We start from the raw sequence: 15049 nt of genomic DNA, 5'->3' as shown, positions 1-15049 counted from the left end.
GCGTCGCTCTGTTTACTCTGCTAAGCGGAGGTTGAGCACATTCGGTACAATAATTCCGGGGTATTAAATGGTTAAGATAACTAAGCAGCCACCGTGAGTCAAATGGTTCCAGTGTTTCGTCCAATTATCTTTTGGGAGCAGCACTAAAAACTAATCCAATTGGTTATGCACAGGCCTTAGTTATGCACAGTGCCGGTGGTGACTGATCGATCATTAGCAGATCGACGTATGTTTCTGCGAAGTCAGTGTTTGCAGACGCTCTCGAACGTAAATACTTGTTTGCCTTAAAATAAATTTATATTTTGAACAATTTAATAGTAATTAAGTAGCTACCAAGATGTACCAAAATTTTATTGTAAAATTTAGTATCCAGTACCTAAGGTATTAAAATTTACATAGAAAAAGTGGTATCTTCTCGAGTGTTGTAAAATTTTAATAACTATAAAAATTTAAATAAGATTGATAGTCAAACGGTGAACATAAAATTTTAAATAAAACGGATGATTAAACGGTGAACATATAAATAAAATAAACTTTTATTGAGACGAAGGGAGGAAGGAGCCAGTAACATGGGAAGATGAAGCTGAAAAATTAAGAGCAACTGAGCAACACTGCTTTTGCACGTCAAGAACACCAGTTGTTATTGTTATCTGAAGCTGAGGTAGCGCTAGCTCCAGATAACAATGTGGCATGTTGGCGTTTGTGCAGTTGATCGAGGGCAGACAGGCGACCCGTGTTAGGTTAGGTATAGGTATACCGTACAGTTTTCACATCCCCGTGTTTGTGGCCGATTGAAAACTACTGCCTCCGTACTATGTTAACATAATTTTTTTCGTATCTAATGTTTGATCATTCGTCTTATTTAAAAATTTGTAAAAAACCTAAAAACATTAGTCGCGTATAAAGTACTATTCATATTTTATCATCTAGTAATAATAAAAATATTAATCACAAAAAAATTTAAATAAAACGAATGGTTAAACATTAGATATGGAAAAACGAAAAATGAGGTTATTATGGGACGGATTAGGAAGGAGCTGGTGTTTTCTTTGAAAATGGAGCTAAGATTTCGGAGAATTCAATACTGCTCCCTATACTTGTCATGATGTATTTTTTTTAAAAAAAATTGTCTGTTACTACCTCCGTCCTATAATAACCTTATTTTTCGTTTTTCCGTGTGCAATATTTGATCGTTCGTCTTATTTGAAAAATTTATATAAAAACTTTAAAAAATTAGTCACGTATAAAATAATATTCATATTTTATCATCTAGTAATAATAAAAGTATTAATTGCAAAAAATCAAATAAGACGAATGGTCAAATGTTGGACACGAAAAAACGAAAAATAAGGTTATTATAGAACGGAGGTAGTAGCATAGTTAAGATTCGGATAATTCAATGCAACTCAGATCATTTACATTGCATCTAAATCAATATTTTTGTCTCACGATAAATACAACGTCACCGTCTTATAAAATGAGACAGAGGTAGTAGATTTTTTTTTTATCGATAGTTCCTGACTTCCTATTTTGTTACTGTGCCATGAGCTGATATATGGCAACACCTGAATGCATACTAGAAATGACCATCAAACTTGCAAGCCTAGAGATATTATAAGGACATTCACATTACAGCCTACATTTAGGTTTTCCACAATACGTAGGGGTTTTTAAAGTACCTTTATTTTTTAAAAACCAACCACTAGTACTTTTCGTATCAGCTTTTATAGTTTTCCCGTTTACATGTAAATCCACAATTTTATACTAAGCACCTTAAAATATAGAGAGATAATGTAGATTTTTTTCTACACCCCAATCCCTATTGGCACGAGCTCGTCACCGGCTTCTCCCCTCCCACGCTCCAATGAACAACCTCCTTAATATGCCACCGACATTAAAATTAGTTTATTATTTTACGCTTCTCCCCTCATTAGTTTTTTATTTTACGCTTAACTATTCGTCTTATTCAATAAAATTATGTAATTATTAATTATTTTATTATAATTTTATTTATTAAAAAAAACTTTAAGCATCCCTTATAATTTTATATATTTTAAAAAATAATTAAACTATCAACAATTGTGTCAAATAAAAATGAAGGGAATATTATATATTATCCGGATAAAAGGTAACCAGATCATACCAGCAGAAACTACAACATGCACAGCAGAAGCCAGCAAGTGTGGTCACACTAGTTAGTAATGTAGCACACGAGTACATCAGTAGACCTGAAAAATAAACTGCAGGCGGTGCCAAACTGCCAAACTGACAGCGTGTGTAACCACTGTGAAAGTGTATAATAGCAGAATCAAAGTCGAAAACAAAGAAAATTAGCAACATGTATGGGTACCACTACTAGTGTAGAGGGTGTTGTTAATTGTATGTACGCATGTGCATTAATTGCAAACGCATCACCCAGTGAGACGCCGTGAACATGCATGCGGATATATTTTTATACGAAAATTTGTTTTAATCCATATATATTCAGTTCGTTTGTATATGTCATCTCAATTTAGTCACGCAAAAAAAATAGAAAAATTCAGAGAGACCTGTTAACGTACGAACATCACTCTATAATTATGTTATAATTATGTAAGTTCAAATTTAATTTACACAAGTAACGAAAAGGATAATATGAACACTCGCATACTAATCCGAGTTTGATTTGTTATAACTTGTAGGTATTAAGTTTGAATTTCTGTAATGTTTTATCATATATTCATCTATTTTTTATAGGACAGTCTTATCCTTAAGAAACTACCTCTAGATATCAAAATTACGCTCAAAATTTTGATACCTCATATATATATTAATTTGAGATACCAGATTTTACATTACAAAACGTAAGGTCCCCTGATACCTTTTTGGATGGTAAAATACCATTTAAACGACATGTAAAAACGAGAGGGACATCGTATAAAGGGATTAACATCCATTTCTGTACGGGTTGAAATGGGACCCATTGGATCACAGATTCAGAATTCCTCCTCGTTCTTTTTCCCGGTAGGAAGCTTTGTTGGAGTTTCGGAGTATGGATCTACATTGTTCTACTTGTTGCTTTTGGGTCGTCAACGAGGCCCAAAGACTGTATCATGGTAAACAACATGCCGGCCCAATGCAAACGATCTTCTACCATGATTATTGTTGGGCTGTTATAGGAAGAATATATAGTATTGTCAGTCAACTTCTGGATCAAGTTTTGGATTCTTGGAGATCCCAGCGGAATGAATTTTTTGAATTTTTAGTTTTATTTATTAAATAATTTATAAATTTAATTTTGCATTTCAAAAATTACAAAACTAACCTCCTGCCGCCCTCTAGGAGGACGGAAAGGTGACGTGGCAAACGGCCACTCGGTCACGAGCAACAGCCGTAAACGGCGACACGACGAATTTTGCTTTTAGGCCCTTTCCGCCCTCTATAAGGGCGGCAAGGACCTAAGTGCAAAATTTGCCGCGTCATCCGAAAATTTTACGATTTAACCGTGGTTTGATGTATGATGTACGAAGTTTTCTAATAAATGCTACTATTTAGCTCAGTCGTTATCCTCCTTCTCTCCTGTCTAGGAGAGACCAGGGATCAAAATCCTCACGGGAGCATATTTCTTCCTATTTTTTGCAAGCCCAAGAAAAAATCAAAGAAAATATGTTTTTGGTAGGATTCGACCATTCGTCTCCTAAATGAAATAGTGAAACGGTGACCACTAAGCTAAGCTAATTCTTGTGATTAATCAATTACATATGATATACACATATGCATCAAACCGTGGTTCAATCAAAAAATTATCGGTTCAATCATAGAATTCCTGGGTAGCGCGGCAAATTTGTATTTAGTCCCTTGCTGCCCTTACGGAGGACGAAAAGGGCTTAAATGCAAAATTCACCATGTCGCCGTTTACGACCGTTGCTCGCGACCGAGTGACCGTTTGCCACGTCACGTTTCTGTCCTCATAGAGGGCGACAGGAGGTTAGTTTTGTGATTTTTGAAATGCAAAATTAATTTATAAATTATTTAATAAATAAAATTCAAAATTCAAAAAAATCCGGAACGTACGGCCTCACATCAAAGGATTTAAATTCCTCCACTGTTTTTTTCTAAAATAGAATATCTCTCTATTTTTCTTTATAGACAACACTGTTAACTTTTGAATGAATATTCGAGTATTCGTTTTAGTTAAAATAATTATGTAATTATTATTTATTTTGTTGTGGTCCGGTTCATCATTAAATATATTCTAAGCATTACTTACATTTTTTCATAAAATATTTAAATAAAAGTGGTGATCAAATATATGATCAAAATTTAACGGTGGTACTTATTAAAAAGGGGAGTATATGCCTGCAACACAGTTCAATCATCATCGAGCAGCTCAACTATTTGACTTATGCATAACACGCGCAAACCAAAAATCTCATCCTTTTTATTAGGTTTATATATATTGGACAAAATTTAAATTTTTACTAACTTAACTCTAAAGTTGATTTCGATGTTTTTATCGTTTTTTTATTTTATAATTTTTGCTTTTGGATTTCCAAGAACACGTCAATAAACTTAATTATTTTTTAATTACTAATAAACAAATTCCCTTTTGTTTAATACAGGTCAAAACACGAGGCTGGAAGCCTGGAACTATGTAAGCTAGCTTAAGCTTAGGTGATCGCGCGAGCGATCTGCTCGTCACGTTCGGGGACATGGTTTGACACTGCACGCCACAGCGACGACGTGCTCTCCAAAAACATTCCGGAACAGTACGAGCGTACGGCCCGCCGGCGTCCCGGCCGGTGACTATAAGTAGCCATGCAATGCAGCGTCTCCTCGTCATCTCTCCCACACACGTCGCTCGCCTTCCCTTGAGCTTAGCTAGTAGTGCTCACTGCTCAGTGGACTAGAGGAGATCGAGCTAGCTAGGTGGGCAACTAGTAGTTATCATGGCTAAGCTCGCCGCTGTCCTTGCCTTGCTTACGCTGCTCGGCTCCGTGGCGGGCCAAACCGGCGGCTATGGCGGCGGCGGTGGCACTACGCCGCCGACCACCTACGCTCACCGAGGCTATGGCGCCCCGCCGGCTGCCGGCGGGCTCAGGGTCGGGTACTACGACGACTACAAGAAGTGCCCTGGGGCGGAGGACGTGGTGAGGAAGGTCGTGAGCTACAAGGACGCCGGCGTCAAGGCCGGCCTCGTCCGCCTCTTCTTCCACGACTGCTTCGTCCGGGGCTGCGACGCCTCGGTCCTGCTCGACCCGACGCCGGCGAACGCCGAGCCGGAGAAGGCCGGGATACCCAACCTGAGCCTGCGCGGCTTCGAGGCGATCGACGAGGCCAAGGCGGCGCTGGAGGCGGCGTGCCCCGGCGTCGTCTCCTGCGCCGACATCGTCGCCTTCGCCGGCCGCGACGCCGCCTACTTCCTCAGCAACCGCGCCATCGACTTCGGCATGCCGGCGGGCCGCTACGACGGCCGCGTCTCCCTCAAGAACGAGACCATCCCCAACCTGCCGCCGCCGTTCGCGAACGTCGACCAGCTGAAGCAGATGTTCGCTGCCAAGGGGCTCGACACCGCCGACATGGTCGCCCTCTCCGGCGCGCACTCCATCGGCCGGTCCCACTGCTCCTCCTTCAACGACCGCCTCCCACCGAGCGCCTCCGACATGGACGCCAAGCTCGCCGCCTCCCTGCAGCAGCAGTGCGCGTCGTCGGCGAGCAACACGGTGGTGCAGGACGCCGTGACCCCCTACGCGCTGGACAACCAGTACTACAAGAACGTGATGCGCCGGCAGGTGCTGTTCAAGTCCGACGCCGCGCTCATGTCGGCGCCGGACACGATGGGCCTCGTCCGCGCCAGCGCCTACTTCCCGGCGTGGTGGAACGCCAGGTTCGCGGAGGCGATGGTGAAGATGGGCAACGTCGGCGTCAAGACCGGCGCCGACGGCGAGATCAGGAAGCAGTGCCGGCTCGTCAACTAATGATCAAGATGATCCGACGAGCCAGTACTGAAGCTGTGTCATCTGGGTGCTTCCCTCTTCTTCTTTTTTTTGGATTTGGATGTCCATTATATGTTTGATTTTTTTTATTTCCCTAATTTAATTTGCTCACTTGTTTTTGGTTGTATACATATATTGTAATTTTTGTTTACTGGCATTTGTAATTCCAGAAGATTTTCATTAATGAAATTTATGGTTAACATATAAGCCATTTTGTGAAATGGAGACTACTGGATGAGCACAGATGTCTTGAGAAGTTCCCAACTAAATAATTAAATATTATGCATGCGAATTACAGGGTAAACAAAATCACATTTGGAACTAAAATCTTCGGTGCCTTGTGAACTGCACACATGAAAGTGTGTTTTTTATCTATGGGATAATCCCTTGTGGCACCAACATTAATGATTTTCATCCCTATCATTGGAGAAGAGGAGGAACTCGTTGTTGCTATTGACTCCATCTTCATTTGATCGTGCCTTAGGAGGATTACAATCATCCACAGTCTAGAGTTCCCCATACACTATAGATAGAGCTGATTTTTTTTATATACAATGTCATACCAATGGTAGATTTATTTATGTTTATCTTGGCAGCTCACATTTTCTCTCTTTTTTTTTGCTAGTTTGTGGTAAAGGCTGGCTTTTAAAGTAAATATCAAAAATACAACATTTTTAGGCATCCGTAATGTAAAACCCCAACTGCTGTGATTTACAAACTCTGTGTTTTTGGACGAAAATGTTAAAAGAAACCCCAACTTTACTTGCAATTCATCTTGAGTAAATTCAGAAAACCGTACTATATCTTTTACAGAAAAAATGAAAGCCCCCCCCCCCCCCAAAAAAAAATTCCATTCCCCATTCCCCTTTAAATAACAAAGTCACACTTCTATGCTATATATTCTTATCCAACAATCCTGGCCCTGCTCGTCAGTCTCACAAGTATATATATGATCCTCTTTTCTCCTCGCAAAAAATATTATCAAATTTCCCTTTTTATATAACACAGAGGTCTAAGTGTATATATCATCATCCTTTCTCCTCGCAAAAAATATTATCATCTTCTCTCTTTTTCTAACAAAGAGGCAATTAACACCCCAAACAAGAATAATAAGAGAGTCAACACGTACGTTGCAGCTATATCAGTGTGACTGCGTGCTGAGCATTAGCAGACCGGCCGACACTAACCACTACACTACTCTCAAAACTAATCAATAATTGTCGGTGCCCCCAGTTGGCCTTCGATCTATAGTTCTCTACCGTCAGATTAACAACACAGCCGACACCCAAAAAAAGGAATTCGGAAACACAGTCGGTGAGGCGTAATCAGTGTAACCCGGTAGTTGCATCCTCCTTGGGTAACAACACAGCACCCCATCATGTTCCTAAAACCTAAACAAATGGGTTGCAAATTATTTTTTACTTTAATTTTGAGTAACATGTATGTATAGGTCAGTAGAGACACCATGATAATTTCATCAATTATACACGTAAATATAATGTGTGTTGAATAGAAGTGAGTGTGCACATATTACGAGTATCCATGTACGTAATTTGTTTTGTGGTCGGTAGAGACACCCATGATAATTTCGTCAATTATATACGTAAATATAACGTGTGTTGAATAGAAGTGAGTGTGCATATATTACGAGTATCCATGTACGTAATTTGTTTTTGTGGACGGAAAAAAAGAGTGATAAATAGCCATCCATGAAGCACTCGCTGCAATACGAAAACCTCTGAAACCAATCAGACCAGCTAATTATTAATTAATCGTTTCAGTGCAGCCGAGCTTTAGCGGCAAATAAACTAATCCATTACTCTTATGTCAACTGCTCGAGCTAGCTGGCTAGCTGTTCGTGGTTGACTTCGAAAGCATTTGTCACCGCGACGTGCGCGCCAAAAACGTTAGCTGCCTCTGTCTGCCTGCTTGGCAGGGGACTATAAATTGGGACGCAGAAGCAGCAGCATTTCATCACAAAAGTTCAGAGCATTCAGAGTTTCAGATTAGCTGTTGCTACTAATTAAGCAGCAGCAGCACCAGGAAGAGCAGAAAGATGGCTAAGCTTGCTGTGGTGGTGACATTGCTGGCTCTGGTTGGTTCTGTGACATGCCAGGGCTATACTGGTAATGCTAGCCCACCCCCACCCGGCCTGAGCCCGCCGAACCCGAGCCTGAGCCTAAGCCCATCGACCCCCTATCCTCCGCCAAGCCCAACTCATCCAAGCCCCGCGCCATCGAGCCGGAGCCCACCGACCACCTATCCTTCACCAACCCTAACTCCTCCGAGCCCGGCGTGGTCAGGCCCAAGCCCGCCGGCCCTAGGGCTTAGGATTGGATATTATAAAACCACTTGTCCTAAGGCTGAGCAGATCGTGAAGGACACCGTCAAGAACGTCGTGTATGCCAATGCCGGTATCGGCGCCGGGCTCATCCGCCTCTTCTTCCATGACTGCTTCGTCGAGGTAAAAAAATAGAGAAAAGAAGTTTTTTTATTGGTTTTTTTATGTGCTCTCACTTGATTAAACACGTGCTCAATTGGCTAATAACCCACGTGATTAATGTGCTTAAACACGTGTCCTATCGAGCAGGGCTGCGACGCCTCGGTTCTGCTCGACCCGACGCCGGCGAACTCGCAGCCGGAGAAGCTCGGCATCCCGAACTTCCCCAGCCTCCGCGGCTTCGAGGTGATCGACGCGGCGAAGGCGGCGATCGAGAAGGAGTGCCCCGGCGTCGTCTCCTGCGCCGACGTCGTCGCCTTCGCCGGCCGCGACGCCGCCTACTACCTCAGCGGCGCCGGCATCGACTTCGCCATGCCGGCCGGCCGCTACGACGGGCGCGTCTCCCTCGCCAGCGAGACCCTCTCCAACCTGCCGTCGCCGTTCGCCGGCCTCGGCCAGCTCAAGAAGAGCTTCGCCGACAAGGGGCTCGACACCGACGACATGGTCACCCTCTCCGGCGCGCACTCCATCGGCGTCTCCCACTGCTCCTCCTTCTCCGACCGCCTCTCCACTACCTCCGACATGGACGCCGCCCTCAAGACCAGCCTGACCCGGGCGTGCAGCAGCTCCGGCGACCCCACGGTGGCGCAGGACTTCAAGACCCCCAGCAAGCTCGACAGCCAGTACTACCGGAACGTGCTCAGCCGCGACGTGCTCTTCACCTCGGACGCCGCGCTCCGCTCGTCGGAGACCGGCTTCGACGTGTTCCTCAACGTGGTCGTCCCGGGCCGGTGGGAGAAGAAGTTCGCGGCGGCGATGGTGAAGATGGGCGGCGTCGGTGTCAAGACCAGCGCCAATGGCGAGATCAGGACGAACTGCCGCGTCGTCAACTAGAGCCATTCTCTGCTGATGATCACGGCGACTCATCAGCTCGTGCCTTTTTGTGTGTGTTTTCTTGGATTTTTTTTCACCGATTACTGTTAAATTAATCTACCTATTCTTTTGTTTCTTCTCTCGCTGTAATTCATCGCTCATTTATTAAAGGGCATCGGTCTTTTTTTCATTCTGTAGGAATTTCATGTTCCGATGACTTTCATATATTTTCAAGGGAAGTGAGACATGATAGTATGAAATTCAATCAAACAATAATCTTTGGATGTCAACTTAGTACTACTCATTTTTTTTGTTTGACGTCGTTGTCTTTTTGATTTACGTTTGATACTTCGTCTTATTAAATTTTTTTTCTAAATATACGAAATTATAAAATCATACTTAAAGTTACTTTAGTAATAAATCAAATTATAATAAAATAGTCAATAATTATGTAATTTTTTAATAAGACGAAGGGTCAAAAGTAGATAAAAAAGTCAACGGCATAAAAAAATCGAAGGGAGTATTCTGTATCAGCTTCGACATTGATACAACTTTAAAAACCGATAAGATTACAATCTTAACGAAATGATTACTTTTCAAGTGAAATCCATACACTTAATTTTTCCTAATCGGATGCCTGCATATTGAAAATATCTTAATAAATTATTTTTGAAATTTTGACTTTGCAAAGATATGTTTTGTTTTCTAAGCAGAGACAACACTTACGCAAGAGAAAACATATTTCTTTTATCAAATGTGGTGCTCATGAATTAATTCATGGTGCACTGAACTGTGACAGCCAACGGATGCATCATAGCTACAAGCCTCCAATAGCTGGCTAAACACGAATAGCTGACATCTTTGTGCTGACTCCGTTTTCTGCAACAGAGTTAATTTGACGGTTCATAATTTAGCGTATTTTAAGCATAAACAAAATGACTTATTATTGATTACAAAATAATTATGGGTAAACCATTCACACATTTGTTCTTAGATATTTGAAATCAAAGGCTAGAAAATAAATTACAATGAAAAAAAATCTAAAAACAACTCTAAACTTTAATTTTAAAATCTTTTTTTTTGTTTTTGAGCATATGCTTAAAAAGAAAAAAAAAGTAAAACAAGATTTAAATCGTAAAAATATTTATATTTTGAAACGGAGTAACCAAGCACCGAATCAAGCAACCACATGTACGTATCATCACTCAATCCAAAGCTCATAACAAAACATGGTTAACTAGACAGCAGCTGCTAAAATATAAGGAGTGAATTATCATCCGGGTCAGCTGCTTCCCAACAACTAAAGCCACGACTGAACACCATCAAGTCAAACGTGCAAGAAGCAGACAATATCGACCAGAGATCTTCAGAAACACTTATCAGTCCAGCTAAATAAATACTCCGATCGAATCTAGACTAACCAACATCCAAACATCCATTGCCGGTGTTATCACCGACACCAGTAAACATATTCAATTAACAGCCGGAGCTATTAGCAGTTGACCACCGAAAATGTCAACTCTTGTACTCCAAACCGTGCTCCCATGTTCTGCCGGTTGGTTGACTCGTAACCTAGCAATCAATCAAGCTGTTCAAAATGATTAGAATTACTAATTCTACTCTCTACGTTTCATACTACAAGTCCTTTTTTTAGTTTTATCCTAAATTAAACCATTTTTAAGTTTAAAAATATACTAATATTTACATGCCATCACAATTATCTTACAATATTGGAGCACATCCGGCTACCCACCCATCACAATTTAGATGGCTTTGGATCAAACAAAAGACGGTGGCTGCCTACCTGGGCCGGAACAAGAGCCCGATTTCTGTGCAACCCATATTTAGATGGGCCGGAAGGGTAATTGGGCCTCTGTGCGGCCCATTTTTTCGTTGAGTGGACACAGTCCAGCTCTTGCTGGGCTTTCAGCTGCCTATCTCTTCTCTTCTACTACTTCTTTTCTTGCATGTATCGCACTTGCACACGGAGAAATAAGGAAAAAAAACGCTACTCCACAGGAGGAAAATGGAAAAAATCAAACACACACAGTCGATCATTTGCATAAGAAAAAACAAAATAAATAAATAGCTTTTGTTTCCCACTCAACCTATTAATTTGGTTAGGTGGATGTCCAACGGACCTATAAATTGATCATTAAAAAAAAATGTCTCATTGCAAATAACAAATACTCCCTATGTTTCATAATGTAACATGTTTGATTTTTTTTACGATGTTTGATTATTTGTCTTATTTAAAAAATTATAAAAATATCATTTATTTTGTCTGTGACTTACTTTATTATCAAAATATATTTGTACTAAATTTTTGAATAAGACGAATGGTCAAACGTTGCAACCAGAAAAATCAAACATATTACATTATAAAACGGAGGTAGTAACTTACTACTACTACTACGATGACTAGTGATATACTTATTATGTCGTTTATGATTATCATCAATAATAAAGAACCATTTATAAATAAAACTTATATATATATATTATCTTGTTAAAATCAAATGTTGAAAAATACTGAGATTAAAAACCTTGGTAACAAACTCCAAACTTAAGTTTTTTAAATTCAAGCTTCCACATATTCTTACAGGGCTGAGGGGTAAAACATTACAGCGTATCAACGAACCAAAACACCGGACAACTTGTACACTGCACACATAAACAAGACACTAGCACAGTACACGGCAACACGTGGAGCGATCCAGAGCGTGCGTTGGTTTATTCCCAGCGAAAATCGACGGTCCGGATGACCCCACGTCCCTCAGTCCACCTGGGTGAAGCGGAGGTAGCACTTGTTGGACGGCAGCTCGGCGGTGTCGAACCCGCGCGGGAACCTCGCCCGCGCCTCCTCGTCGGAGACGCCAGGCGGGATGACGACGCGCTCGCCGGGCGTCCAGTTCACCGGCGTCGCCACCCCGTGCCTCGCCGCCGTCAGCAGCGCGTCCGTGGCCCGCAGCACCTCGGCCATGTTCCGCCCCGTGCTCGCCGGGAACAGGAAGCTCAGCTTCACCTTCTTGTCGGGCCCGACGATGTGCAGGGCGCGGTTCGGCAGCTCGCCGCCGTCCTTCTCGTCGGCGTCGATCATGTTCAGCTGCCTGATGGCCGCCCTGTCCGGGTCGGCGACGATCGGGAAGCCGACGCGGCGACCAGGCTAACCATTGTTCAATTCAAGCCACAAAACTGAGCAAATTAACCAGCAGCTTTTCTGCCATGGAATAATCGAGAGATTATCTGCAAATTAAAACGGAATCAAGAAACGCGATGAACACGACGAACCTTGTACGCCTCGATGTCCTTGATCCACTCCTTGTGCGACTCGACGTCGTCGCAGGAGAAGCCGAGCAGCTTGACGCCGCGCCTCTCGAACTCGCCGGCGTAGCTCGCCATCTCCGACAGCTCCGTCGTGCACACCGGCGTGAAGTCAGCTGAATGCGCACGCACGCACGTACACGAACGAATCAATCAAACGTCTCTAATACTATATAGCAGTATAGCAGTATAGCAGTATAGCAGCATGTACACCTACCGGGGTGGGAGAAGATGATGGCGTAGGCGTCGCCGACGAAGTCGTGGAGGCGGATGTTGCCATGGGTGGTGTGGAGCTCGAGGTCGGGGACGACGTCGCCGAGGGTGAGGCCAGGCATGATCGATCGAGGAGGATTAGCTCGAAGGTTGTTGGTGGCTTAAACTTTAACTAATTAAACCGCGATGGAATGAATGCAGATGCAGTGATGAGTCGCAGAATTTATAGGCGTGGTGGCGAGCGAGGCCAGTGGAGGATTATAAAATGGATGCATCTAGGCGCGGGACGGGAGTTTGTAGGATAAGGGAGGGAGATTTTGCGTGACAAGAATTCGAATCTGCCTACTCTGCTCGTTCATCACCTGCTTTCACACCTTACTCCCTCCATCCCTCAGAATAACAATTTCCAGAAATTTGTACAGCGAGTACTCTTGATCATGTTTGCAATATCGTGATTATCGCCTGTAATAGTCGGCCATACCCCCGTACCACGATAATGATAAATCACGATTTGATTTGGTAATATCACCAGAGTTTAATTATTTTGAAATAAAAACACGGAAAAAAATCAAGAAAAAAGATGGAGATATATCGCGATGACATACATAGCGATAACTGATAACAGTAACCTATCACGTGTTTTCACACAAAAATCGCAATAACCGATATCGCAAAACCGTTGTGGTTATTGACGCAAATATAGTGATTATAGTTTTCACCAAAACTACGCCAATAATCGCTTCCTATCATACGAAAACTACGTCAAATTATTCAAAAATTTTAAATTAAAATTTATACAATCATCGATAATCGTGATATCGCTGGAGTGCAGTTTTTCTATTCATGAAAGATAAGTGAAACCTGCTCTCCATGCTCTCTCGTTTGACACACTTCATGGGATTGAGATCAAATGTAGTTAGTACTATAACTGCACAATAATATTGCATGAAATCTAGATAAACCATATTTTGATCCAATGACCAAAATTTATTGCTGTAAAACTTAGAAAATTATATATTTTTTTACAGTAAAATACAATTTCTCCAGTGATGTGTTGATTTAGATGCTAGACCCAACTTCATGCTTTAAGTTAGGGTACACTACTGCACTAGCAATTTCTCCAGTGATGTTTGTGCCTCCCTACAGTAGTACGGAGTATATCACGGTTAACAGAGGCTGACCGCCACGGCTCCCAACTACTACCTCCATCCTAACTCCATCCTAAACAACTTCATCCTAAACGTTCGACGCCGTTGACTTTTTTATACACGTTTGACCGTTCATCTTATTCAAAAAATTTACATGATTATTAATTATTTTTATATCATTTTATTTATGGTTAAGTATACTTTTATGCATATATATAGCTTTATATATTAAAAAAATAAATAGTCAAACATATATAAAAAAATCAACGGCATCGACGAAGAGGTAAAAAAGTCAACAGAACATTGAATTGAGGGATGGAGGGAGTATAAAATATTAACAAGTTGCTTCATTTCATCATCGATGACGTTGCTTTGCGCCTACAGCGTGCGGATCCGCGGAGGACGTGCCAACCTAATTCAGGCTTGTTTAGCTCAAAAAATTTGTTGGATAGGTGCCACGAGAGAAAATTTGTTGGACAGGTGCCCGTGAGACGTTTGATGGAGGTCCGAAGGGCTTTATAAACATAAATAAAGAAATAAATTTTATAGCTCGCCGAAAACTATCTTTTAAACCTAATTAATCCATCAGTAGTTAGTATAATTTTATAGCTAATCCATCAGTCGTTAGCATAATTTTATAGCTGTTCAGCATCTTTTTAAATCTAATTAATCCATCATTAACACCCATCAAACCTAATTAATCCGTCATTAGCACCTTTTTAAATCTAATTAATCCATCATTAACACCCATCAAACCTAATTAATCCGTCATTAGCACCTTATAGCTAATTATGTACTCGTTAGACTTAAAAATTCATCAAATGATTTTTAGACCAGGTAATTAGTTTTAATCAAGTTTTCAAAAGCAAAATTTACGGCTCGACTGAAAATAATTAGTTTTTATAAGTTTTCAAAAGCAAATTTTATGGCTAGACTGAAAACCGCGATACAAAAAATTCATTTCTATTTAAGTTTAATACTCTTAGTTTTTTAGAAAAATTTTAGGAACTAAATGGCCGTGAACCCATTTGGTGATTTTTTTACACTACAGTTTATGTGCGCCAATCACTTGGTGT

The 15049-nt window shown here is 41.5% G+C and overlaps 3 protein-coding genes across 3 annotated transcripts; 2 read left to right on the top strand and 1 right to left on the bottom strand.

The window, feature by feature from the left end:
* The first annotated feature begins 4928 nt into the window (after nucleotides 1–4928).
* LOC102706027 (peroxidase 2-like) lies at nucleotides 4929–5957 on the top strand. Its single transcript, XM_040526369.1, has one exon. The coding sequence runs from the start codon at nucleotides 4929–4931 to the stop codon at nucleotides 5955–5957; it is 1029 nt and encodes a 342-aa protein (XP_040382303.1).
* Nucleotides 5958–8031: 2074 nt separating this feature from the next.
* LOC102705928 (peroxidase 2-like) lies at nucleotides 8032–9309 on the top strand. The gene is made up of 2 exons (XM_006657956.2): nucleotides 8032–8439; nucleotides 8566–9309. The coding sequence occupies exons 1-2, from the start codon at nucleotides 8032–8034 to the stop codon at nucleotides 9307–9309; spliced, it is 1152 nt and encodes a 383-aa protein (XP_006658019.2).
* Nucleotides 9310–11817: 2508 nt separating this feature from the next.
* LOC102705644 (1-Cys peroxiredoxin B) lies at nucleotides 11818–13005 on the bottom strand. Its single transcript, XM_006657955.2, has 3 exons — nucleotides 12830–13005; nucleotides 12580–12728; nucleotides 11818–12454 (listed from the first exon to the last, which is right to left on the bottom strand). Exons 1-3 carry the CDS (start codon nucleotides 12945–12947, stop codon nucleotides 12065–12067), a joined length of 657 nt encoding a protein of 218 aa, XP_006658018.1. The 5' UTR covers nucleotides 12948–13005; the 3' UTR covers nucleotides 11818–12064.
* Nucleotides 13006–15049: the final 2044 nt, after the last annotated feature.

Source organism: Oryza brachyantha, chromosome 7 (assembly GCF_000231095.2).
Source record: "Oryza brachyantha chromosome 7, ObraRS2, whole genome shotgun sequence".
Classification (NCBI taxonomy): domain Eukaryota; kingdom Viridiplantae; phylum Streptophyta; class Magnoliopsida; order Poales; family Poaceae; genus Oryza; species Oryza brachyantha.
Note: the sequence above shows the minus strand (reverse complement) of the source record. Positions and strands in the feature narration are given on the sequence as shown.